This window comes from Mesocricetus auratus, unplaced genomic scaffold, assembly GCF_017639785.1.
Source record: "Mesocricetus auratus isolate SY011 unplaced genomic scaffold, BCM_Maur_2.0 Super-Scaffold_15014, whole genome shotgun sequence".
Lineage (NCBI taxonomy): Eukaryota > Metazoa > Chordata > Mammalia > Rodentia > Cricetidae > Mesocricetus > Mesocricetus auratus.
In genome coordinates, this window is record NW_024429186.1 from 5,842,430 (window position 1) to 5,869,545 (window position 27,116).

A 27,116-nucleotide genomic window follows, 5' to 3' on the forward strand; every position below is an offset into this window, starting at 1 on the left:
GTCCTGTGTTTAGGTCAATAAAGCACTGTTGGCCAATAGGGAAGCAAGATGGGTGGGACTAGGAGTCCAGGAGGATTCTGGGAATGAGAGACACAGGGGGTCACGATGTAGCTGCCATAGGAGAAAAAGGTCCAGACCCATTACCTGGTAAGAGAAATACTTAGATTAACAGTTATGGGGTAAATACTTAAGTCAGAGATGGCCAGTAAGAAACCAAGCAAATGGCCAACAGCTTCATAATTAATACAGCGTCCTGTGAGTTATTTGGGGACTACAACATGGCAGAGCCTAGGCGGCTGGCAGGGAAAAACCAAAGCAGCAGGCAAGGAAAAAACTATACTCAACAAATGGTTGTCAGAATTGGTATATGAATTTCCATATAGAATGACAAAAGCTTAAAAGGGATTTTATAAACAAAAGAACAGAGAGAAGCACGGCTTTTCGGTAGCAGCATTTTTCTCAGGTGGGCTCTGTTTTGCTAGAGACAAGCAGAGACTCCTGACTCAGCATAAGCAAAAAAAAAAAAAAAGCAAAAAATAAAACCCACCAAGGTTCTTTTTTATGAGGCTCTGCTGACGATTGAAAAGGTGTGTATGTACAGCTGGAAGTGGCAGTGACCACACCTCCAAGCCAGCAGATTTTGCTGGATGTCAGCATAGACTGTGGCTATGAGCTGGAGTCAACTTATGCCGGCCATCTTGGAAAAACGGCAGTTTAAACAGCCATGGTTTTAGCAGATAATACACGTGGCCAGAAAAACATAAAGATTTACAGTAAAGTTAGACTTGGATTAAGTAAAACCTCTAAAGGTTTACAGTGTGTTTAAAAATATACATAGGATTGAGAGAGAAAAAGAAACAGCACAGTGGTAAATAAATAGAGAAGCCATGCCGATAGGATTTACTCCAGAGGCAGAGGCAGGCAGATTTCCAGAGAAACCCTGTCTCAGAGAAAAAATAAGTAAAAGTAAAAGAAATAGAGTAATATAAGCTACATAAAGATGGAAAACACACAGAAAGTCTGGATACTGTGTGCTACTGTGTTTTTCAGTTTTTTTTTATTGCTAAAGAAGGAACAACTGCTCAGGTACACTTGATTATAAATGCTGCTGAATTAATTCAACTTATATCTTTTGAAAATGCCTTGACTTCAAAATTTAAGTATAAGGATATGTTACTTTGGAAAAGATATTTTATTTATGTTTCCACAGAAAATGGAAAGCTATGGATTCCTTCCAGGCTTCTGTGTTTTGATGAACCTAGACCCCCAGAAGCAGTGGGCCAGGTGTTCCAACAATCAAGACAGCTAAGATAATGCAGCCTTACAGACCCTGAAAATAAGGACTTATACAGATTTCTGAGCTTTGTCATGATCCCCATGGTATGAACAGTGCCCCCATCCAGAAGGAAGCAATTTGGAATGAGCAACGTCCAAATTCCCATATTGTTTATAAATCTTTGTTTGCATTTAAATGGGGTTGCTTATAATTAGTTAATGACCACAACCAATCTCTTTTTAATGGTAAAAGGGGTATTATGGTATGGAAATTAATACTTGGTATGGGTATAGTTTTTCATTTATTGATACAAATTCAAGGTCAATTTTGTGATATGTGTATTTCTCCTCTTGTTTAAGTATTGTGCTTATACCGATCTTTTAAAACATAGTGCATAATAAAATACAGACTATAGATAGTTACTTATAATAGTCAGAAATCATAGTTAGGTTAGTTAGGTTTTCTAGATATACAGAGATATATTTGAGATGGATAGTCTTCAAACCTTTCAAAGACCTTCAGAAAATGGCATTTAAAATGGTTTTTCTTGACAATGAGAAATGTCTACTCCTGGCATCATCAATTACATTCAATTACATCTGAGAGAAAGATGGGCATCCAAGAAACTTGTTATGGAGTTTGCTTTCAACATGGCAAGATTAGCCATTTGAGCAAGAAACTGCTCTTGCCTAGACTGTTTGACTGTTGCTGTATAATCTAGATAAGCAGGACCCATAGGAAATGCTGAACTCAAACAGTCCTTCATGGTTCCTGATTCATGGAAGAGTCTACCAGACTTTTTGTAGGACACAGAAAATGACTGACAGACTTCCAATTCTAATGTACAGTTTGAAATTTCCTGCTTTGCTGAGAAATCTTCCAGGCACACTGTGGCCTATGGGCTGAAGATGGATGCCCCAATGTTACAGAGGAACTTCGGGTGTCCAGGTAGCTCGATGTCTCTGTCAATTCTAGTGTTTATATATTATCCTTCTGTGGTCTTTGATGGATTTGAAGACACATAGTTATAATCATAGTTTTCCTAGTTATGATAAAAGATAAATTGCATATAAGACTTTAGACTCACAAAGATAGGATAGATGATACTTTCTTTAAATCTTACTAAATGTTAATGAACAAAATATTATAACTGTATTCTTACTTGATAACTGTTGTTATACATAATTTGACTATGTTAAAGTTAAAACCTTTCTTTTTATTTAGACAGAAAAGACGAGATGATGGAGAAGTCCTGTGTATATGTCAATTAAGCATTGTTAGCCAAGAGGGAAGCAAGATAGGTGGGACTGGGAGTCAAGGAGGATTCTGGGAAAGAGAGACACAGGGAGTCACAATGCAGCTGCCATAGGAATAAGAGGTCAGGACCCTTTCTCCAGTAAGAGGAATACTTAGATTAACAATTATGGGGTAAATGCTTAAGTCAGAGATACCAAGTAAGAAACCAAGCGAATGGTCGACAGCTTCATAATTAATATAGCATCCTGTGTGTTATTTGGGGACCGCAACACGACAAAGCCTAGGCAGCTAGTGGGGAAAACCAAATCGGCAGGCAAGGAAAAAACTCTACTCAACAAAGAAAATATTAATCACAGTATTTCAGCAAGAAGTCATTGACAAAGAACAGCAAAAAGAATCTATGAGAACACTGTGATGTTGTCTTGAGATGAAGATCACTCTGTCCTATGTGTAAAATGGAATGAACCTGAGTAAGTTACACCACATGAGATGATCCAGGGACATGAAGACAAACGCTACCCAACCTGAGTTACATGAGAAATGTAAAGGTGGAAATCCTGGCATGGGGAGCATTGTTCTGATTCCCAGGGGCTGACATTGTCACGGGAGGTGACAGTGTAAGAGCACACATTCAGACTACACAGAGGGAATTTACATTCCAAAACTGTTTAATGATGTATGCTCAGTATATGAACCAGAAAGAATGAGACAGCAAGTGAATTGCCCAGTCTTGTGTTTCCATACCATACTCATAAATTAAATTTGGGATAATAAGTCATTGATACAGAAATTTGTGATTTAACAACCTATGACTTTTAAAAACCAAAGTTCAAACACTGATGACAGTGTATAAATTCATTGTTGATGTCTACTCTACGTAGTCATGATTGTACATGAATAGGACACAAAAATATAATTCCTGGATCCATTGCATTGGTGTTTACACACATGCTTTTCTAATTTTCAAATTTAATCTTCTAAAATGTTTTCTCCATCCTCAGTGTCTCACAGATTCATCACCATCTCCCTACCCACCTACTGTCACGTTTTTTTCTCTCTTTTAAAAAGAAAAATAAAAAGCCAGGCGGTGGTGGCACATGCCTTTAATCCCAGCACTTCGGAGGCAGAGTTCGAGGCCTGCCTGGTTTACAGAGTGAGTTCCAGGACAGCCTCCAAAACAATATAGGGAAACCCTGTCTCAAAAAAAAAACAAAAGAAAATTTAAAAAAGAAAAAGAAAAAAAAAACAAACCACAAATGCAAAAAAAATCCGTGGAGTCCCTGTTTTGTTCTCAAGCTACTCCTCTGAAGTGTGGTTGAAGTAACCTGTGTCATTGTACTGTGGAAAACTGACTTCCTCCCAGAAGTTATCAATTGTGAATGGCTTCATTGCTAAGAGTGGGACTTAGTGTGCACTGCCACTGCTCCATGTTTGGATTTTTGTCTGGCTCAAGTCAATGGGGTTCTTCATTGGTCTAAACAGTAAAAGAAACATAGAGTCAATTAAGGAGGGAAATGCTGAGAGATCAGAGAGAAGGAGCAAGCCAAAGCCCCCTTTACCTCATTGGCTTCCCAGCAGAAAAGAAGCAAGTTCCTGTTTATTCCCACTTATATCCTGTCTCTGTCCAGCCATCTCACTTCCTGTCTGTCTGTACATTCCTCCAGAACTCTACGGTTAGCTAGTGGCAAGCTCCATCCTCTGATCTTCATACAAGTTTATTTGTACAACAGGCTTGAGCTTCTCTATGTCTTGTTCACAGTCTCTGTAAGTTCTTATGTGCATCTGCTATATGGTGTCCTAGAAACAGTTTCCTTGATGCTGCCCATAAAATTTGGTTCTTGCAATCATTCCACCCACTCTTCATACTTTCCTGAGCACTGAGGGGGGAGGGTTGTAACAAAGACATCCCAGTTAGGAATGAGCATGCCAAAGTCTCTCCCTCTCTGAAAGCCATCAAGTTTTGGATTTAATGTTGCTCTTCTTCAACACAGCAAGTACGAAGCAGAACGTTGTGGCAGCTGACTGACCTCTGCTGCCAACTGCAGAGCCTTTCTTGTCCCTGAGATATGACCTCATCATAAAATAGAACCTTCCTGTTTTTCTTAAGTAGATTCTTGTTGAACTTTCTAGCATAAAATGTGGAACATCACATCTGGTGTAAAACCACTTTCCATGGACAGGATGAGGTCTGCCCAACCTTCCTGAACTCAGGTATTGGAAGGTGTCATTTCATGCTGTCCCTGAGAGAACTGATACCACCTTCTCCAACCTCCATGTTCCTTGTACATTACTAACTGGCAATGAATTCCTTTCAGTGATTGGGGCAGTGGTAGTTTGAATTAGAAGTTTCCCCAATGGCTCATATATTTGAAAACTTGGTCCTCAGATACAGGCACTGTCTCGGAAGTACTCATAGGTGTGGTCTTGTTGGAGAATGTGAGTCAATGGGGGAAGGTTTAGAGGTTCTAATATCTCTTGGCATTTTCAGTGAGCCTCTCTGCTGCCTACTTGTGGATCAAGCTATGGGTCATCAACAACTGCTCCACCCATTAAGCCTTTGGTTTGCAAATATTGAACACTAATGTTGGAAATCATAGTCCCAACTAAGTTCTTTCTTTCTTTACCTGTTTCCTTTGTCATAGTGGGTCATGGTGTTTTACCACAGCTATAGAAAAGTTACTAAGACAGACGTTCTCAGTTTTTTGCACACGGAGCAGAACTCCTCAGAGAACAGAGATGGAATTTCTGCGGCTGTTAGAGAAATGAGCTGGCTCTGTCAGTGCTAAATTTACAACCCAAAGATCCAATGTGATCCCTGTTAGATTTAAATAAAATGGCAAATATGTGAGAGAGATTTTCTAGGTGAGTGCATCTCACATCTCATGAACATTAGCTTATGATGAGATGCATATGTTCAATACCTTTCTAGTTGTGTAATCCCATATTTATGTCCTGTAGAAGGAAGTAAACCAACAGTCACCTATAGCACAAATATTTAGAGAGACTTTCTGGGAAATGTAAGATGAAAGGAACCTAAGGTGTTGAGAAGTTTGCTCAATTATGTCTTTTATAGTCTTTGGGATAGATGTGTGTTCTGTGTGTGCTGTGTGCCCCCTGGTGGCCATGGGCGCCCTCACAGTGAAGTTTATGTCTGGGTTCACACTGAGATTCCCCACACTGTGTCTGTAGTACAGTAGTAAGTGGTGGTGCCCTCAGATTCTACACTGTTCATTTGCAGGCACAAGGTGTTCTTGGCATTGTCTCTGGAGATGGTGAATCGGCCCTTCACGGACGATGCATGGTGTATGGTACTGACATCATATTTAATTATTCCAACCCATTCTAGCTCCTGGCAGGGTGCCTGGCAGACCCAGATCATCCAGTAATCACTGAAGGTGAATCCAGAGGCTGCAGAGGAGAGTTTCAGGGAACCCCCAGAATTTACCAGGCCACCCCCAGACTCCACCAGCTGCACCTCACACTGGACATCTGCAAACATAAAAACCCTGGTCAAGAAATCATCAGATATATCAATTGTCCTTCATGTTAATGTTCAGTCATACACTCAGCATCTACTGTTCCCCATAAATTACCTTTTAAAAGAGCAACAAGGAAAATCCTGCTCAGGCCCAACTCCATGCCCATTGTTGAGAGAAGTACTGAGATCCATAGCTGAGCTCCTCTGTCTGAGCTGCAAGGTCAGGGCTGGGCTGCTTTTCATGAGCAGAGAGAGGGCCCATTTGCATGTCTTCCTGCCATACAGCAAGTTCTGTACTGGAGCCTGGAGATGGCAGGTTCTGGGTTATTTGTCAATGTGCTGGAGGTTATAATATTAATGTAGGAAAAATTGGCATTACATTATTTTCCAGTGGTCATTGACTTCCTTATTAATATTTCCAAACAGGAGGCATGTTTTGATATTCATTTCAAATCCACTTTTCATGTCTTGGTTTATCAATAATAGTAACTTTGCTTTCTAATTCTCATTACGTTAAGTGTTAACTGTATTGTGTGGGACTCACCACTGAAGGACCCTGAGTCTGCTCCAGGTATGAGTGTAGCTGCTTCCTCAGACTTGAAACTCCCTCTCTGTAGTGAGATCATGAGACATGCCTGAATTTCAGGGTTCTGCTAAGCACATGCAATTAAATGATGTTCCTTTATGAGTGTGGCCACCATCATGGTGTCTCCTTATAGCAATAGAAACCCTAACTAAGACATAAGTCATCTCAGATTTTATATGGTTATCACACAACGGACTGATGGAAAGGGCTGTTGAGGACTTGGATGACTTGGAACGATCATGTGTTGCTTGTAGGAAGGAATGTAAATTAGCCCAGATCTTAGTAGGTTTAGAATGGAGGTTCTTAAAATGTGGTCAACAGAATCGCCATGACGAGCTGTCCCACTCTTGGTACTTACCACACACAGGAGAAATATTTTGTCTCTGGGTTCTGAGAGGCTAAGAATCCCAGGCAATGGGCAGTTTGTATGTAAACATTGTTTGTCCAGGGCCTCACAGAGACAGGACCTGAGCAACAGCTGAGCTCCCAGGGGCTGATGTTCGTGTACAGTCAAGAGGACAGAAGTTCTATTTTCTGGTTAAAAATAAGAAGGTGTAGATGTGAACATGAATTAATAAATGGACTATTGGTTGACAACTCTTATAAATTCTCTTATATAAAGTCCTCAGGGAGTAAATTGGGTGTTAGACCCTGTAAGGATTACCTGTCCCTGGACCCCTTCCTTTTGTTCTTTGTCCTCTACCCTGTACTATAACAATAACAACCACTTTACTAATCAGAAAATCCAATTGAGGCTCTTCCCTGAGTGTCTTGAGAGAATATTCTGTTCAGTATCTCTGTATTTCTTCCCATATGATCCCAGTGAACATCAAAGATACATTTCTGCTGTAATAGGTGAGACTAGGTTAGTTTGTGCTCATTTGGTCCTGTAGTGAATTGTCATTTTAAAACAAAAATCACAACCAAACAAATCAGAATCCTTTATGTACAATGACAAAGTGGGTCTTACAGACAGGAAAACCTGAAAAGGATCCAGTCCCCACACCAGAGAGGAACTCTTAAGTGTATCTGCACTTGCTCTTAGGTTACTCTTGTTCTCTGTAAGTGCTGAACACACCCTGATGATCCCAGCTTGTATTGGGGAGATGTGATCAGGACTGACACTTAAGTCCCCACATTCTGTGTCTTTCAGCATAGTATCCATTTTCTACCGGTCTCCAGACAACCTGAGAATATGCAACATCCAAGGTAGTTGTGGGTTAAATTTCAATATTAAGATGGTTGATATATCTCTGCCCACCCCTCCTTAACTAAAGATTGCAGCTTCCCAATTTTAAACCTGTGGAACTTACTGCACTGTGCAAGGAATTGCAGTTGTGGTTAATACATAGGCAGTGGATTATGGCATTCTCAAGTGAGTGACTTGGGTTCAAGGAAAAGAAAAAACCCTAGTCATCTGTAATCATTTCTGTTCTGGTTCCTTCAAGGGAAACGATGCAAAAATTTGGTTAACAGGGTTTCATGTGCATAAGTGAGGGGAGGATATCCTGATGGAGTCATGAATCTCTCTTGCTGGAGGCTGTCTGCACCTGTTTTTCTAGTCTCTGCTTAATGTGTGTTGTGAGCGCCACCTACTGAACAGCGTTCCTATTGAGTCAGGGCTGACTTAGTCTGGGATTCAGCTTCTAATATGTCACTGCAGAATCTGTCTGCTGAATGGGGCCTGTGGTAGTTTGAGTGCTATTGACCCCATAAGCTCATAGAGAGTGTCATTATTAGGAGGTGTGGCCTTGATGGAGTGGGTATGGCCTTTTTGGAGGCAGTGTGTCACTGTGAGGGTGGGCTGTGAGGTCCCATATATGTTCAAGCCACACCCAGTGTCTCAGGCCAGTTCCTGTTGCCTGTGCATCAAGAAGTAGGAACTTTAAGCACCTTATGTATTGCCATGTCTGCCTGCATGCTGCCTTGCTTCAAGCCATGACAATAATGGACTGAACCTCTGACCTGAAAGCAAGGTTTTCTAATTAAATATTTGCTGTAAGTGCTGACATGGTTATAGAGTCCCTCACAGCAATAAAAACCCAAACTAAGACAGAAGTTGGTGCTGGTGACTGAGGTGTTACTGTGATAGGCCTGACCATGTTTTCATTTGGAGGCCTTTGGACTTTGGTGGTTTGAGTTAGAAAAGCTATGGAATGATATAAGCACGGCTTAACGGGTCATACTCAAAGGAGCATGGAAGATTTGAACCGTGGGCACCTGGCTCAATAGGTTTCAGGGGCAAAGAATTTTAGTATGTTTTCTAGATATGGTTCTTTTTTATTCTGTCTTTACTTTGAAAACAATCTTATTTTACATACCAATCAGAGTTCACTCTCCCTTCCACCCTCCCACTCCCCCCACCACCTCCCCATCGAACCCTCAATCCATTATCCAAAGAGGGCGAGGCCTTCCATAAGAGATCATCAAAGTCTGTCACATCATTTGGGGCAGGACCAAGGCCCTTCATCTATATCTAGCCTGAGAGAGGTATCCCTCCATGGGGAATGGGCTCCAAAAAGCCTGTTCATTCACCAGGGATACTGGTTCCACTGCCAGCAGACCCACAAACTTCCGAAGTCCCCAGATGGACACCCACCTTCAGGGAGTCTAGTTCAGTTTCATGCAGGTTCCCCAGCTGTCAGTCTGGAGTCCTTGAGGTCCCCCTTACTTGGGTCAGGCTTCTCTGTGGGCTTTCCCAACATGATCTTGACCCTTTGCTCATATTGTCACTCTTCCCTCTCTATGTCATCCTTGAGGTATGAATCCATGATGGAGAAGAGGTAAGTGATCATATTAACTTTCACTCAGTGTCAACAAAGTTCAAGTGGGCCCCAATTCTAGCCCTGATAATTTTAGGGACTGGTGTAACCAGTTGAACTGCCATAGCCACCTCCTTGCTGGGAAACACAGCATTAAAGAACTCAGTGCCCAGATAGACTAAGACTCAGGTCTTGTAGAGAAATGTCTTTCCAGATTGAAGAGCAAAGCTGACTGCTTCACAAAGGAAGCTCTGCAGAGTGGAATGAGACTGCACCCTCTTTTATGAAGCAGGGACATTGCATGACCTTAGGAGAGACATGATGATTCTATGCCAACCAAGCAGTGGTAATTAGGAAAAACCTTGCTATGGTCAAGAAAAGGAAAGGATACTTGGTTTGGAACATGGGAATTAGCCATGAGGCCCGTGCCTAACTACCTTACTGTCAGGAATATCAGGCCATTAACTGGGCTAAAAGTGGGACGCCATTATATCGGCACCTATTCCCACCCTGACCCTGATATTTGTGTGTGCTGTGCACCCCCTGCTGGTTCACAGCACTCCTGCAGGGAGGTTAGTGTAGGGGTTCACAGTGAAGTCCTCTCATTATGTCCTGCACTGTAATATTTGAGTGTCTACCTGCTGTATCATGAGCTCAGGGGTCAGAACTTCACAGGAGATATTTAATCCTGAGATGAAATCAGGACCAAAGTAGCATTTACAGCATTAAAGTATCACTTATTGTCCTGAAGGTTTGGCTGTTAGTAGAGAAAAAATTTGCATGCCTGAAGCTGAGGTTTCATTCCCAGCACTGCACAGAAAGTGAAGATTGAGGAGCAGGAGACTCATGTGCCCAGGTCTTGCTTTGTCTATATGAACTTTGTCTCAATAAAGAGAAGAAGGAAGAAAGGTAGAAAAGAGAAACATCACTGAGTGTGAATTCATATTATAAATAATGCTATAACTTTGCAGCCTTACTTTATTAGGCTTTCTGTATATAAACTCCTCTGCTGTCTCACCAGAAATAATTATACCAACTCATGGGAAGATAAGACATGAAAAGCCTAAAATTTGACAATGTAAGGAATGTTGTATAAGGTTCACTGAATAATTAGCACATACATCAAATTGACTTAACTGAATGTGGCTGAGGCCATAGCTCAGCAGTATAGTATGGCATGCAGAAAGCTAAAGGTTTTATCCTAAATAGTGAAAGAATTGCTATATGTATGTACTGTTATGTTGATTAGGTATTCTAAGGACAAATGGTGAGCTGTGCCTCAGTTGCTTTACAGATCCGTAATGAGGTGCTGTTGGATCTCGCTGTAGCAGTGACCACTAATGACGAACTGAACTGAGAGACAGCACAAATGAAGGACAGTGTCTACAGTACTCTACCAGAGCAAAATCCAACACTCTGTAGAACAAAGGTGACCAACAGTTGGTAAGATTGTGTAAAGTGACAAAGGGACACTCAGATTTAATATCTCTGAGTAAGTCCCCAGGCAAATCTTCCTTGTCATCTCAGTCCCAGGGCAGCTTCCTGCTCTTCTCGGGTTTCTGATACACCCAGGATGTGGTTGCAACACAGTAATATGTCCAACAGTAATAGACCACACAGTCCTCAGATGTCAGGCTGCTGAGTTCCATGTAGGCTGTGCTGGAGGATTTGTCTGCAGTCAGGGTGGCCTTGCCCTGGAAATTCTAATTTTACTTAGTATCACCATAAATCCATCCAATCCACTTGAGGCCCTGTCCAGGCTGCTGCTGCATCCAGTTTATATAGTAGTCAGTGAGGGTGAAGCCCAAAGCCTTGCAGGACAGCTTCACTGAGGACCCAGGTTTCACCAGCTCTGCCCCCAGACTGCTGCAGCTGGACCTGGGAGTGGACATCTGTGAATAGAAAGGCAGAGTGGGTGTCACTGTCACCTGAGTGCATGGCTCCTCCTTAAGTCTGGAACTTTGAGCCCATTACCTGTAGCTGCTGCCACCAGAAACAGCATGATCCAGCTCCATGGTGAGGACCTGTGTGCTCAGTGACTGTGGAGAGGACCCTGGTCATATGTTGTTGTTGGTGTCTACATTCCTGTATTTACCACCATAGACTCACATGATTTGCATATTCATGAACAGGTACTTCTTAGATAAGTAGTCATTCCTGAGATCTGTGCAGACCTTGTGGAAAAAAACAACAAGGCCTTATCTCTCAATTTAAAGACAGAATCACAATCAGAGACATTTAGATTCCCAGAATATGCTTGTTTCAGCCTCTCTTGGAGGAGACCTAACATATATACAGCATATCTTGACCATATCCTCTCTCTCAGATCCTTAGAGTTCTCACCAGACAAGGCCCTGCCACAACTGCTTCCCAACCTCTTTCCGTAGCCCACTGGGCACATTTGGTACTGTCCTTGTGTACACAAGTTCAGAGCCATTTCTGGAGTGCTGAAAACCTACCAAGGATCACATTTCTTTCTCTCAGGAAGACTGACTCTCCATCACGCAGAGCTTCAGAGGACCTTTCCCATCAAAGCTGGGATGTTGATCGGGTTGACACCTGCAAGTCTTCTGCAAGCGAATACAGACGCTATGAGCTCATGAGTGCAACAGTGCTGTGATGCTGTATGTACTGTTTTGCCACACTGCTCCCTAACTTGGGTTCCTGTCCTTTTTAGGAGCCCTTTCTTCTACATCACTACCTGAGACCTGAGAGAGGAGGTATAGTACAGGCGCCATATTTGGGTGTCAGCACTCTGTGATTATTTATTCACTACAGTCTGACCAAATATTAGTTTCCATATTAAATACTATCTATTGCCAAGAAAAGCCTCTCTGGTACGCACTGAGAGCTACACTAATCTGAGGCTATTTAGAAAGCAGCTTGACATTCTATCTTTGTAGAAAAAGAATGGTTCCCCCAGCCACAGATTCTGTTCTTGACCTGGTTTACAGTACCAAGCATGTGTTCGTCACAACAGCCTGAGTGAACTTCACCTCATCACCATTTGTCATCATCCTGGCTCTGCTGCTCCATGCTGCATCCAGCCCATCTCAGCTGCTGGTCAGGGGAACAAGCCTAGCAGTAATGGACAACACTGGATGTCATAGATTTTAATTCTGTGTGTGTGGCTTCAGTAATTGATTTCCAAATTGAGGCTCTGCGGTGAATTTAACTCTAGTACTCACACATGGATGGACAGAGAGGAAGTTGAGGTTCTGTAGAAGAGTGCACACTGTCCTCTGGGGAATAGAAAATTAAACACAGAGTGCACATTTCTCACCCAAGTGGCTTCATATGGTTCCATTTTATGGTTCTGCTGAAGGTGGAACTAGGATCTCAGGATGCCTTAGACTACAGGGCACTCATGGACCTCCTGAAGAGCAAAGAGAAAATTTAACAAGTCCTCAAAATCACACAGGACAGGAAGCAGAGCCAGCAAGAGAGAGGAGGGCTGAAAACAGCTATGAGGGTGTAAGACCCAGAGTCTGAGCAGGTGAGGAGTGGTTGTGCTGTGGCCAGGTGAAGGAGAAGGGACTTGAAGGAAGATGGGTCTGTGCTGTGGAGTGTGACATGGGCCCTTAACCATCTTCCAGCATCCCTCTGAAACTGCCCTTCCTCCTATCCCTATTTAATACCACCGAAGCTCGAGAGAACCTATGCATCATTGGGAAGGACCAGGGGCAGTCTGGCGGTCCCTCCATGAGTATTTGAAGAGGACAGAATGCATGCAAATGAAATATTTGGTGATTTAATTCTCATCCTCTCTTGGAGAAGTTCTAACAGATGCACAGCGTATCCTGCTCCACTCTCCTTCCAGTTCTCACTTCTCAAGCTCTAGATTCAGAATTTCCTCTTTGTTGTGGAAGCTCAAAGCTCTCTGCTTACACGAGTCTGAGTTCTCTGGTGAGGGCAGGGATGTCTTCCTGCTTCAGGAGTCTGTGCCAGGCATGGGAAAGTCCTCAGAGACCCTGACTGTCACCTGTACTGTCCATGAATTCTCCATCACATCTAGCTATTACTACTGGAACTGGGTCCATCAGCTCCCGGGGAAGGGGTTAGCATAGATGTAATGCCTATGTTAGGAGTTAGCATTAACTACAACCATCTCCCTGATGAGCTGGGGCAGGTCATGCCTCAGGTTAATACTGTAATTGATGATTTCATCTCCCTGTTCAGGAACCCTTCCGTAACCTTTCACGGTGTCACATTCGGTGAAAATCTTAGATAGTTTGCTTTTGAACTCAACATTACTTCACCCTGATGCATCTAAGTTACCCATTTGAGTGTCCCTGCTGTTTGGAGCTGTACATAGGCCAAACTCAGCACAATTTTCCACAGTTGTTTGCAATTCTGAAACATGGTGGCTGTAAGTTATGTGAGAAGGCTTGGGAAATTTTAAATCAATTAAAACCATTCCTTTGGTTAGTTGTGGATTTCTGCATCTGCTTCCATCCTCTCCGTGGAACAGATGGGAGGAGGAGGGAATGGGGGGAGAGGAAAGAGAGTAGGGAGGGGGAACTGGGATTGGAAGTAAAAAATAAATTAATAAAAAGTGTAAAAAAACTCCATTCTTTTTTTTCCTTTTCCATATTTTTTATTTAACTTTTTACACATGTCACTCTCAGTTCCCTCCCCTTCTCTCTGATCCCCAAATCCTCCCAACCCTTTGCCCCCACTCCATCACCGCTCTGCACCCCAGGGAGGGCAAGGGCTTCCATGAGGGGTTCTCAGAGTCTGTTACATCATCTCAGGAAGGGCCCAGGTTCTTCCTCATGTGTCCAGGCTGAGAGAGCATCCCTCCATATGGTATGGGTTCCCAGAATCCATCTGTATGCCAGGAATAAATACTGCTCTACTCTCCAAGGTCCCATGCATTGCTAAGGCCTCATCTCTGACACTCAGGTTGTGCGGGCAAGAGTGCCTGAATCAGTCCCATGCTGGTCTCTCAGTCATTAGTCTGGGGTTCATGAGTTCCACCTTGTTTTGGTCAGCTGCCTCTGTGGGTTTTGCCAGCCTGGTCTTGATTCCTTTGCTCATCACCTTTTGCACCTGGGTTCTAGCAGTTCAGTTCAGTTTTTAGCTGTGGGTATCTGCCTCCGCTTCCATCAGCCACTGGATGAGGGTTCTAGGATGGCATATAAGGTAGTCATCAATCTCATTATCAGTGGAGGGCATTTATGGCAGACGTAATGCCAGTTGGGGTCAGTTTTGTAAGTCTGTGAAGATCTCACTAGATCTTTCCTCCAACTTATATAATGACTCCCTCTACTGTGGTATCTCTCATGCTTCACTCCTCTATTCTTGCCCTGGCTCAACCTTCCTGGTCTCCATGTTCTCCTCTCCCCTCCTCTCCTCCTTTTTTTCTCCCTTCCTCCTCTCCTCTCCTCTCCCCACTGCTCCCAATCCAATTAGGAGATCTTCTGCCATAACCCTTCTCCGTGTTACCATGCATATCTCTTTTAGGATCTTCCCTGTTTCCCAGACTCTCTGGCAGTGGGATTGTAGGCTTGCAATACCCTGTTCCATGTTTAAAATCCATATATGAGTGAGCGAATAAATACCATGTTTGTCTTTTTGTGACTGGGTTACCTCACTCAAGATGGTTTCATCTAATGCCATCCATTTGCCTGCAAATTTAAAGATTCCATTTTTCTGCTGCGTAGTACTCCATTGTATATATGTACCATATCTTTCTCTATCCACTATTGCATTGGTCTGTCTGTCTGTTTTGTGCCAATACCAAGCTTCTTTCACGACTATAGCTCTATAGTAAAGATTGAAGCATCTAGGTTGCTTCTAGGTACTGGCTATTACAAATAATGCTGCTATGAACATAGTTGAGTAGATGTCCTTATTGAATGAGTGTGCATCTTTTGGGTATGTGCCTAAGAGTTTAATTGCTGGATCTTGTGGTAGGCTGATTTCCATTTTCCTGAGGAATCTCCGTACTGATCTCCACAGTGACTGCACAAGTTGGCACCCCCACCAGCAGTGGAGGAGTGTTCCCCTCTCTCCACATCCTCTCTAGCATAAATTGTCATTAGTGGTTTTGATTTTAGCCATTCTGATGGGAATGAGATGGTATCTCAGAGTTGTTTTGATTTGCATTTCCCTGATGGCTAAGGATGTTGAGCACTTTCTCAAGCCATTTAGACTCCTCTACTGAGTATTCTTTATTTAGTTCTGTACCCCTATTTTTTAATTGGATCCTTTGGTGTTTTGGAGACTTGCTTCTTGAGTTCTTTGTAAATTTTGGAAATCAGCCCTCTGTCAAATGTGGGGTTGGTGAATATTTTTCCCATTCTGTGGCCTGTCGTTTTGTCTTGTTGACTGTGTACTTTGCCTTGCAGAAGCTTCTCAGTTTCAGGAGGTCCCATCTAGTAACTGTCAATCTCAGGGTCTCTGCTACTGGTGTTATGTTTAGGAGGCAGCCTCCTGTACCAATTCATTCAATGGTACTTCACACTTTCTCTTCTAAGGTTTGGTGTGACTGGATTGATGTTGAGGTCTTTGGACTTAAGCTTTGTGCATGGTGATAGGTATGGGTCTATCTGCTGTCTTTTACATGGCAGCATCCAGTTACTCCAGCATCATTTGTTGAAGATGCTTTCTTTTATCCACTGTATAATTTTGGCTTCTTTGTCAAAGATCAGGTGTTCAAAGGTGTGTGGGTTGATATCAAGGTCTTCACTTTGATTGCATTGGTCTGTCTGTCTGTTTTGTACCAATACCAAGATTTTTTCAGGACTATAGCTCTATAGTAGAGCTTCAAGTCAGGGATGGTGATACCTTCAGAAGTTCCTTTATTGTACAGGATTGTTTTGGCTATCCTGGGTCTTTTGTTTTTTCCATATGCAGTTGAGAATTGTCCTTTCAAGGTTTGTGGAAATTGTGCTGATATTTTGATAGGGATTGCATTGAATCTGTAGATTGCTTTTGCTAAGATTGCCGTTTTTACTACGTTGATCCTACCTATACAAGGGCATGGGAGATCTTTCCATTTTCTGGTATCTTCTTTAATTTCTCTCTTTAAAGACTCAAAATTCTTGTTATACAGGTCTTTCACCTGTTTGGTTAGAGTTACCCCAAGATATTTTATGTTGTTTATGGCTATTGTAAAGGGTGATGTTTCTATGATTTCTTTCTCATCCCCTTTATTGTCTATATATAGTGGGGCTACTGTTTTGGTTTTTTTTGTTAATTTTGTGTCCTTCCACTTTGCTGAAGGTGTTTATCAGCTGTAGGAGTTCCCTGACAGAATTCTTTGAGTCACTTACATAGACTATCATGGTATCATTTGCAAATAGTGAAAGTTTGACTTCTTCCTTTCCAATTTGTATCCCTTTGATGTCCTTTTGTTGTCTTATTGTTCTAGCTAGCACTTCAAGTACAATATTGAGGAGATATGGAAAGAATTGCCAGCCTTGTCTTGCTTTTGAACTTAATTGAATGGCTTTGAGTGTCTCTCTATTTAATTTGATATTGGCTGTCATATTGTTGTAGATTGCTTTTTATTATTTTTACATAGGTTCCTTGTATCCATGATATCCCCAAGACCTTTATCATGAAGGGGTGTTGATTTTGTCAAAGGTTTTTTTAAGCATCTACTGATATGATTATGTGTTTTTCTTTTTCAGATTGTTTGTATGGAGGATTACATTGATGGATTTTCATATGTTGAACCATCCCTGTATCCTTGTAATGAAGCCTACTTGATCATGGTGTATGATTTTTCTGATGGGTGCTTGAATTCGATTTGTGAGTATTTTATTGAGTATTTTTGCATCAATATTCATGAGGGAGATTAGTCTATAATTCCCTAAGGTAATTATAGCCTAATAAAAAGAGTTTGGCAGTGATCCTACTGCTTCTATTGTGTGGAACAATTTGAAGAGTATTGGTATTAGCTATTCCTTGAATTTTTGGTAGAATTCTGCACTGAAGCCATCTGGCCCTGGACTTTTCTTGGTTGGAAGACTTTTTAAGGCTGCTTTTATTTCTTTAGAGGTTATAGATCTGTTTAAATTGTTTATCTTCTCTTGATTTGATTTTGATAAGTGATATCTATCCAGAAAATCATCCATTTCCTTTAAATTTTCCAATTTAGTGGAGTACAGGTTTTCAAAGTATGACCAGATGATTCTTTGAATTTCCCCAGTGTCTCTTGTTATGTCCCACTTTTCATTTCTGATTTTCTTAGTTAGCATGTTCTCTCTGTCTTTTGGCTAGGTTGGATAAAGGTTTGTCTATCTTGTTGATTTTCTCAAAGAACCAACTCTTTGTTTCATTGATTCTTTGTATTGTTTTCTTTGTTTCTACTTTAATAATTTCAGCTCTCAACTTGATTATATCCTGTTGTCTGCTCCTCCTGGGTGAGTTTGCTTCTTTTTGTTCTAGCAATTTCAGATGTTCTGTTACTTCTCTAGTGTGACAATTTTCCAGTTTCTTCATGTGGGCACTTAGTGCTATGAACTTACCTCTTAGAACAGCTTTCAGAGTATCCCATAGGTTTGGGTATGTTGCGCCTTCATTTTCATTGAATTCTAGCAAGTCTTTTATATATTTCTTTATTTCTTCCTTTACACAGGGGTGATGCAATTGAGCATTTTTCAATTTTCATAAGTTTGTGGGTTTTCTGCAATTTGTGTTGAAGTTGCATTCTAATTTTAAGCCGTGGTGGTCTGACAAGATACAGTACGTTATCCCAATCTTTTTGTATCTGTTGAGTTTTGCTTTATTGCCAAATATGTGGTCGATTTTAGAGAAGGTTCCATGTGGTGCTGAGAAGAAGGTATATTCTTTTTTGTTCGGATGGAATGCTCTATAGAGGTATGTTAAACACAATAGGGTCATAACTTCTGTTAGGAACACATAGTTTCTTTTTTAAGTTCCTGTCTGGTGGACCTGTCCAGTGATGAGAGTGGGGTGTTGAAGTCTCCCACAATAAGTGTGTGAGGCTTAATGTGTGACTTGAGTTGTAGAAATGTTTCTTTTATGAATATGGATGCCTTTGTATTTGGGGCATAGATGTTCATAATTGAGACTTCATCCTGATGGATTTTTCCTATGATGAATATGAAATGACCTTCATCTCTTTTGATTAATTTTAGTTTGAAGCCTATTTTGTTAGACATTAGGATAGCTACACCCTCTTGCTTCTTACAACCATTTGATTGGAAAATCTTTTCCCAACCCTTAACCTTGAGGTAGCGTCTGACTTTGAAATTGAGGTGTGTTTTTTGTATGCGGCAGAAGGATGGATTCTGTCTTTGTATCCATTCTATTAGGCTGTGTCTTTTTATAGGTAAGGTAATGACCATTGATTGTTGATTCTTGTTTGCTTGGAATCCATTTTTTGTAGTTGTTTTGTGTGTGAATTTTTATCTTATTTCTGACTTCTGGTAAAGTACGATTGTCTATTGCCCAAGTTATTTTGAGTATAGTTAATTTCCTTGGGTTGGAATTTTCCTTCCAGAACTTTCTGTAGGGCTGGATTTGTGGATATATGTAGTGTAAACCTGGTTTTTCCATGGAATATCTTGTTTTCTCCATCTATAGTGATTGAGAGTTTTACTGTGAATAGTAGTCTGGGCTGGGATCTGTTGTCTCTTAGTGTTTGTAGAACATCTATCCAGGACCTTCTGGATTTCATAGTTTGCATGGAGAAGTCAGGTGTAATTCTGATGGGTTTGCCTTTATATGTTATTTGGCCTTTTTGCTTTGCTGGTCTTAATATTCTTTGTTTATTCTGTATATTTGGTGTTTTGATTATTATGTGGCGAGGAGACTTTTTTTGGTCCAGTCTATTTGGTGTTTGGTAAGCTTCTTGTACTTTCATAGGCATCTCCTTCTTCAGGTTGGGAAAGTTTTCTTCTATGATTTTTTTGAATATGTTTTCTGCACCATTGAGCTGGGCTTCTTTGCCTTCTTCTATACCTATTATTCTTAGGTTTGGTCTTTTCATGGTGTCCTATATTTCCTGAATATTTTGTGTTAAGGATTGGTTGGATTTAAGACTTTCTTTTGTCGACAAACCTATTTCCTCTAGTTTATCGTCAGTTCATGAGATTCTGACTTCCATCTCTTATAGTCTTTTGGTTTTGCTTGCATCTGTAGTTTCTGTTTATTCAGCTTTTCTATTCCCAGCATTACCTCAGTTTATGTTTTTTTATTGTCTCCATTTCAGGTTTCAAGTCTTGAACTGTTTGAATTGTTTCTTTCATCTGTTTGATTGGTTTTTTTCTTGGCTTTATTTTAGAGATTTGTTGATTTCTTGCATGTTTTGGTTTGTTTTTTTCTTCTATTTCTTCAAGGGATTTTCTAATAATCTCTTTGAAGATCTCTATCACTTTCAGGAGGTTGTTTTGAAGGTCATTCTTTTCTGTTTCATCTGTGTTGGGATGTTCAGGTCTTGCTGGTGTAGAGTCCCTAGACTCTGGTAGTGTAATACTGCTTCTTTTGTTCTTGGCTGTGTTTCTACATTGCCGTCTTCCCATTCCATCTTTCAGTGGGAACTCATGGGGTCTCTTCCTCTCCTGGTGCATTTTGGTTTAAGGATCTCTTCCAGTGGGTTTAAGCAGGTCTAATACTCCGATGGGCCTCATGATGGGTGCAGCTGGGTCTGAGAAACTGTCAAGCATAGGTAGAGACTGGAGAGGGCTAAAGACTCAAGCACAGGGCTAGGGCTGGAGGGGACTGAAGGCTGAGGAGTAGCCTCACTCAGAGTGATCCTTTCCAGTGGGGTGTGTCCTCTCTAGGTGCAGGGCATGCCCAGGGAGACAGAAGCGGGAGATGTCGGGAGTTGGAGACCAGAGCAGAGCCCCGACACACTTCAAGCACAGAGCAGGAGCTGGAGGGGACTGAAGAAAATTGGTCCTCTTTCAATTCCTCGGTCTGGGTTTGAATATCTCCATGATCTGCTTTAATATGTCTTTCGATGTCCTGAATATAGGCACTCATATCAACCAACTTTAATAGAGATAAACTGAGAATAATAAAACCTACAATAAAGGTTATCAAAATGATAGCTAACAGTATGTCCATCCCAGTTAAGTTGATTGTCCCTTCATTCAGTTGCTCCGTTTTTAATGCATCCATTGTGTAATCATGCAAGCATACCTCTCCTCTTGCAATAATGCTTCCCATTTTTTCCTTCTCAGTTTTTAAAATTAAAAACAATCTTATTTTACATACAAATCCGAGTTCCCTTTCCCTCCTGGCCTCCGACTCCCCTATTCTCTCCCCTCTCACCCCCATCCACTCCTCAGAGAAGAGAAGGCCTCCCATGAGGTCAAAGTCTGTCACATCATTTGGGCCAGGACCGAGGCCCTGTCCCCTGTGTCTAGGCTGAGCAAGGTATCCTTCCATTGGAAATAGGCTCCAAAAGGCCAGTTTATGCACTAGGGATAAATACTGGTTCCACTACCAGTGGCCCATGGACTGCCCAAGCTCCCCAAGTGACAGCCACATTCAGGGGGCCTTGTTCGATCTTATACAGCTTTCCCATTTTTAATGTGAGGAAAAACATTCTCTCTTGTAACTAATTCCTCCCTTTAAGAATTCCCAGTTGTCTTACTAAGTCTGCCAACAGTGTTAGTGAACTGTGAGGCACAGCAATTCTGATAGCCATGAGTCTAGAGTGGCAGCCTAAGGAGGGGGGCTGTAGGTGACTTGTGAAACCCACTGGGATGGGGTATGTATGGGGAGGGGGATCCAGCTGTCTTTAAAAGACACATAGGGTATGAAGATGAAACAGGTGTGGCAGGTGCAGCCGGAAGGCAAAGCTAGACAGTCTAGGGCAGGTAAGTCCTGCTTCTGAAGTTTAGGTGTCAGCTAAAGTCTGTTTAGATAGGTTACAAAAGGGAAATCTCAAACTTGCTCAAAGGCTTGGAGATTGGGGCAATTTATCTGGGGGGCAGTCATTCCCCTGTTCCTCAAACTGAAGTGAGTTGTGCTTATATGGTGGTATTGATGTTGTGGTGGACAGTTGGTGGAGAAGATGATGGAGTTTGTGGGTTTGGGTGGCAGATAGGAACATTGCCAAACTCTTTTTATGAGGCTAGAGTTACCCTAATACATAAACTAAAGATGCAACAAAGAAAGTGAATTATAGACCAATCTCCCTCATGACCATTTATCAAAAAATACTCAACAAAATACTGTCAAACCAAATCCAAGAACACAGAAAAAATCATCTGTGGTGATATATTGTTTATGATATCGTAAAGTCAATGAAGATCAGACTGCAAAGCCAGCCACACTAGACAGCCATAGAAGCTGGTTAGTGATGACACAGTTCTTTAATCCCAGGACTCAGGAGACAAAGGCAGATAGAAGTCTGTGAGTTCAAGGCCACTCAGGACTCCATGAGAGTGAATCAGTCCAAGAGAGTAATAGAGCTCACACTTTTAATCCCAGTATTAGAGAGATATACAAGAAAGAAGCAAAGGGTCTTATGGAAATTAGTCTCCAGTCACACTGCAGAGAGCAATGCAGCCAAGGATTGCAGCCTGAGGAATTAGTGTAGGTTGAATTGCACTCTGAGAATTCATGGAAGCAGGATCGCCATTTCAGCCTTGATAGAGGTAAGAGAAACTGGCTGTCTTCTTTGCTTCTCTGATCTACAGCTTGAACCCCAATATTTGTCTCAGGGTTTTTATTATTTGTGCCATAATCATCCACCATGACCAAGTAGGATTCATCTCAGAGATGCAGGGATGGTTCAACATACAAAAATCCGTCAGTGTAATCTGTCATATAAAGGAACTGAAAGAAAAAAAAACACATGATCATCTCATTAGATGCTGCCAAAGCCTTTGACAAAAATCTAACACTCCTTCATGATAAAGGTCTTGGGGATATCATGGATACAAGGAATATATGTAAACATAATAAAAAGCAATATACAGCAATATGACAGCCAATATCAAATTAAATAGAGAGACACTCAAAGCCATTCTATTAAGATCAAAAGCAAGACAAGGCTGCCCACTCTCTCCATATCTCTTCAATATTGTACTTGAAGTGCTAGATAGAACAATAAGACAGCAAAAGGACATCAAGGGGACACAAATTGGAAAGAAAGAATTCAAACTTTCACTATTTGCAGCTGACGTGATAATTTACATAAGTGATCAAAAAATTCTACCAGGGAACTCCTACAGATGACAAACACCTTCAATAATGTGGTGGGATACAAGATTAACTAAAAAATAGTAGTTCTCCTGTATACAATGATAAATGGGCAGAGAAAGAAATCACAGAAGCAACACCTTTAACAATAACCACAAATAATATATAATAACTTAGGTAAATCTAACCAAGTAAGTAAAAGACATGTATGAAATCAATGGTAAGCCTGTAAACAAAGAAAATGAAGAATATAGAAAGATCTCCCATGCTCAAGGATACATAAGATAAACATTATAATTCTTGCCAAAAGGAATCTGCAGATTCAATGCAATCCCCATCAAAATTCCAAAACAATTATTCACAAACCTTGAAAGAACAATACTCAACTTCATATGGAAAAACAAAAATTCAGGATGCTAAAACAAACCTGTCAAATAAAGGAACTTCCAGAAATATAACCATCCCTCATTTCAAGCTCTACTATAGAGCTATAGTAATAAAAAAGTTTGATATTGGCATAAAAACAGAAACATTGACTAATGGAATGAAATTGAGCACCATGACATAAATCCACACACCTATGAATACCTGATTTTTGACAAAGAAGCCAAAACAATACAATAGAAAAAGAGAAATAATCTTCAACTAATGGTGCTGGGATAACTGGATGTCAACACAAATAATAATCTGCACAAATCTGGCATCCAAGAGGCTCAAGGACCTCAACCAAAATGCAGCTACACTGAAGCTGATGGAAGAGAAAGTGGGAGGTATCCTTGTATGCATTGGAACAGGAAACCACTTCATAAATAAAACAACAGTAGCACAGACACTGAGATCAACAATTAATAAATGGGACCTCCTGAAACTGAACAGCTTCTGTAAGGCAAAGTACACTGTCCATAAGACAAAACATCAACCTACAGAGTGGGAAAAGATCTTCACCAACCCTACATCTGACAGAGTAATGATCTCCAAAACAAAGAGACAAATCAGGAAACTAGACACCAAAATACCAAACAATTCATTTTAAAAATAGGGTACAGATATAAACAGATAATTCTCAACAGAAGAATCTCAAATACCTGAAAGATAAAGAATTGTTCACCATCCTTAGTCATCATGGAAATGCAAATCAAAACAACTCTGAGATCCCATCTTACACCTGCCAGAATGGCTAAGATCAAAAACACTGATGACAGATTATGTTAGAGAGTATGTAGAGTAAGGGGAACACTCCTCCACTGCTGGTGGGAGTGCAAATTTGTACAACCACTTTGAGAACCAATATGGCAGTTATTCAGAAAAGTGGGAATCAATCTATCTGAAGACCCAGCTATACCAATCTTAGGCATATACACAAAGGATGCTCAATCATACCACAAGGACACTTGCTCAACTCTGTTCATAGCAGCTTTACTCATAATAGTCAGAATCTGGAAACAACCTAGATGCCCCTCCACCAAAGAATGAATAAGGAAAATGTGGTACATTTACACAACAGAGTATTATTCAGGCATAAAAATAAACAATGACATCATGAAATTTGTAGGTAAATGACTAGAACTAGAAAAAATAATTCTGAGTGAGGTGACACAGACCCAGAAAGACAAACAGGATATGTACTCACTCATATATGGATATAAGGAATAAAGTATAGGATAACCAACCCACAATCCACGGTCCCACAGAGACTAGATTACAAGGAAGACCCAAAGAGGAATGCATGGATTTCTCTGGGAATGGGAAAAAGAAGAGATCTCTGGACAAACTGGGTGTGAGGGGGGTGGAATGGAGGGATGGGATCTTGAAGTAGCTGGTTAGGTGGCCTGGATGTGGGAAGCAGGTTGGAGGCAGGAGAGAAGAGAAGAGTAACAAAAGAGATATTTTGATGGTGGGGGTGGGGTCATTTGTGGATTATGGAGAAACCTGGAGCCAGGGAAAGCCCCAAGAATTCACAAGAACAACCCAGCTATGACTCCAAGTAACAGTAGAGAGGGTGTCTGAACTGGGCTTCTACTGTGATCAGATTGGCGACTACCCTACTTGTCAACACACATCCTTTATCCCTTAACTGATGGAAGCAGATGCAAAGATCCATAACAAACACTGGGCTGAGCTCTGGGAGTCTTGCTGAAGGAGGAGGAATTGTAGAAGCCAGGGGTTCTTGAAGAGACAACCCACAGTTACAGCTGACCTGGGCTTGAGGGAGCTCATGAACTCTGGAGCAACAGTTAGGGAGCTTCCATGGGACCATCCTAGGCCTTCTGCATGCGTGTGACAGTTGTATAGCTTGGTGACTTTGTAAGACTCCTAGTACTGAGATCAGGACCTGTCCCAAGCACCTATCTGTCTTTTGGGACTCTGCTCCCCATGGAGGATCACCTTTCCCAGTCTTCATCCTCCCTCAACATGGTGTGTCATCCTCTGCACAAGACCAAGGGAGGCATGCCCCTTTCTGAATGGCTATAGAGGAGGAGTAGGAGGAGTCAGGGATAAATGGGAAGCAGGGTGGTATGACTTTGAGGTGCAGGCAGAGGAGAAGTTCTGGTCAGTATGTAAAAGAAATTTTAAAAATGCTATTTATATGTTTAAAAAAAGGGTTCAGGGGGTCTTTCCCAGTAGTCTCAAATTCCACAACAGAATGAGCGATTTCTCCTTCCCACAATTTCTTCACTTTACTTATTCTATGAAATTTTCAATTAGCTTAAAGAAAGAAAACACATAAATTTGGGAGAGTGCAAGTTAAAAGGTGTATGGGGAGGGTGGAAGATGGAAATAGGACTAGATGTGATCCTATACCATTGTGCATATGATCAGGTCTCAGGACAAAAGCTGAGGTGCCTATAGTACAACAAAGCTCACACTGGCCCAGGCTTACTAAGTACCTGTGTTGCTCTCTGCTCTTCTCACCTCACCCCTGTCCCCAAACCTCTGCATCCCAGGGGCTTCTCTTTCCTTCTGCCAGCTTCTCATTTCTATATAAGTCTTCTATTTTGGCCACTTCCTCTCTTGACTCCTCTCTTGGTCTCTTTGCCTTCTTGGCCCTCTCTTCTCTCTCTCCTTTCTTCCTCTGTTACTCTCTCAATCTAACTCTCTCCTATCATAGTCCAGTTCAGTCTTGACTCTTCTGGATACCCCTAGCTGTACTCTTCCTCATCATCTACAATAAAGACCTGCTCAATATTAAGTTGGAGCAGTCCCCCTGACCTGTGGGGACAGGACAGATATCTCTAACCTGATGGCACTATCCCAGTCATCCGTGTGCTCAGACCTGAGCAATAATTTACACAGGACCCCTGTGATGGCTAAAGTAAGTTAAAATGGAGACAGGTATCCCATAAGGGCCATTGACCTTTTTTTCTGGAATGCCTGGGAGAGCCTAGTAGCCTGCCTCTGAGACAAGAATGAGATAATGGGCTGTGACATATTAAGAGGTGCCTTTGCTTCTGCAAAAACTTGTTTATCACTGTGGGAAAGGGATGAAATGATCTTTATATTGCTGTAGAGCAAGAAGGAACTGGGGTAAGTAAAGCAATGCCCTTGCCCAGATATGGATTCCATGAATTGCTATAATACACATCTTTCTGGTATCCATCTTTAAAACTCCTTGTACCCATCCCCCTTCCACACGTCATGCTGTATTGACTCTAAGGTTGAAGACGTCCCTCTGCAGTAAGAATAAATTCAATTAATCTAAATTCAAATTGAGTCTAAGTCTTCAAAAGCCACAGCAATGTCCTCATTTTCATTCACGTATGTTTAAAATTCTCAAGAATGAAGGAAAAGCTATTTTTAAATGACAACTTTAAGACCTTTTCCTCTATGGTGCGTCTAAAGTGTCTATTTGTGTCATTCTGGATGGAACTGTGCATAAGAGTAAGTCTCCCTCAAGCCAGACAAAATATCCCAGTGTGGAGAATAAATTGGGCATAAGTTCACTGCTAACAGAACAGCTAATGACCATCTGTTGGGTCTGGAAGAGGGAAAGTTGGTTTTCTTTAAGCATGTCATTCAGGGAGATTGATCACATTCCAGTCAGTGGCCATACACCCAAGAATATATGGACAGCTCACATCATACATGAAGATTTAAAGAAAAGAACACATAAATATGGGTGAGTAGGAGAAAGGAGATGGATCTGAGAGGGGTTGCAGGAGGGAGTGAGTATTTTCAAATTATAAACTAAAAAAAAATCAAGATTTTCAGTCAGCAAGACAAAAAGGCAGCCCACAGAATGGGAAAAAATATTCACTAATCCCACATCTGACAGAGGGTTGATCTCCAAAATTTATAAAGAACTCAAGAAGCAAGTCTCCAAAACACCAAAGGATCCAATTAAAAAGTGGGCTGCAGAACTAAATAGAGAGTTTTCAATAGAGGAGTCTAAAATGCCTGAGAGGCACTTGAGAAAGTGCTCAACATCCTTAGCCATCTGGGAAATGCAAATCAAAACAACTCTGAGATACCATCTCACTCCTGTCAGAATGGCTAAAATCAAAAACACCAATGACAATTTATGCTGGAGAGGATGTGATGAAAGGGGAACACTCCTCCATTGCTGGTGGGAGTGCCAACTTGTTCAGCCACTTTGGAAATCAGTATGGAGATTCCTCAGAAAAA

General features: G+C 41.4%; 2 gene segments (V, D, J or C); one reads left to right on the forward strand and one right to left on the reverse strand.

The window, feature by feature from the left end:
• LOC106021008 overlaps nt 1-27,116 on the forward strand; it is a gene marked incomplete in the record, with an annotated part of 314,407 nt that overhangs the window by 90,606 nt on the left and 196,685 nt on the right.
• Nucleotides 5,691-6,172, reverse strand: LOC121139215. The segment is given in 2 exon segments: nt 5,691-6,022; nt 6,127-6,172. Coding segments are annotated over 2 exon segments (378 nt in total).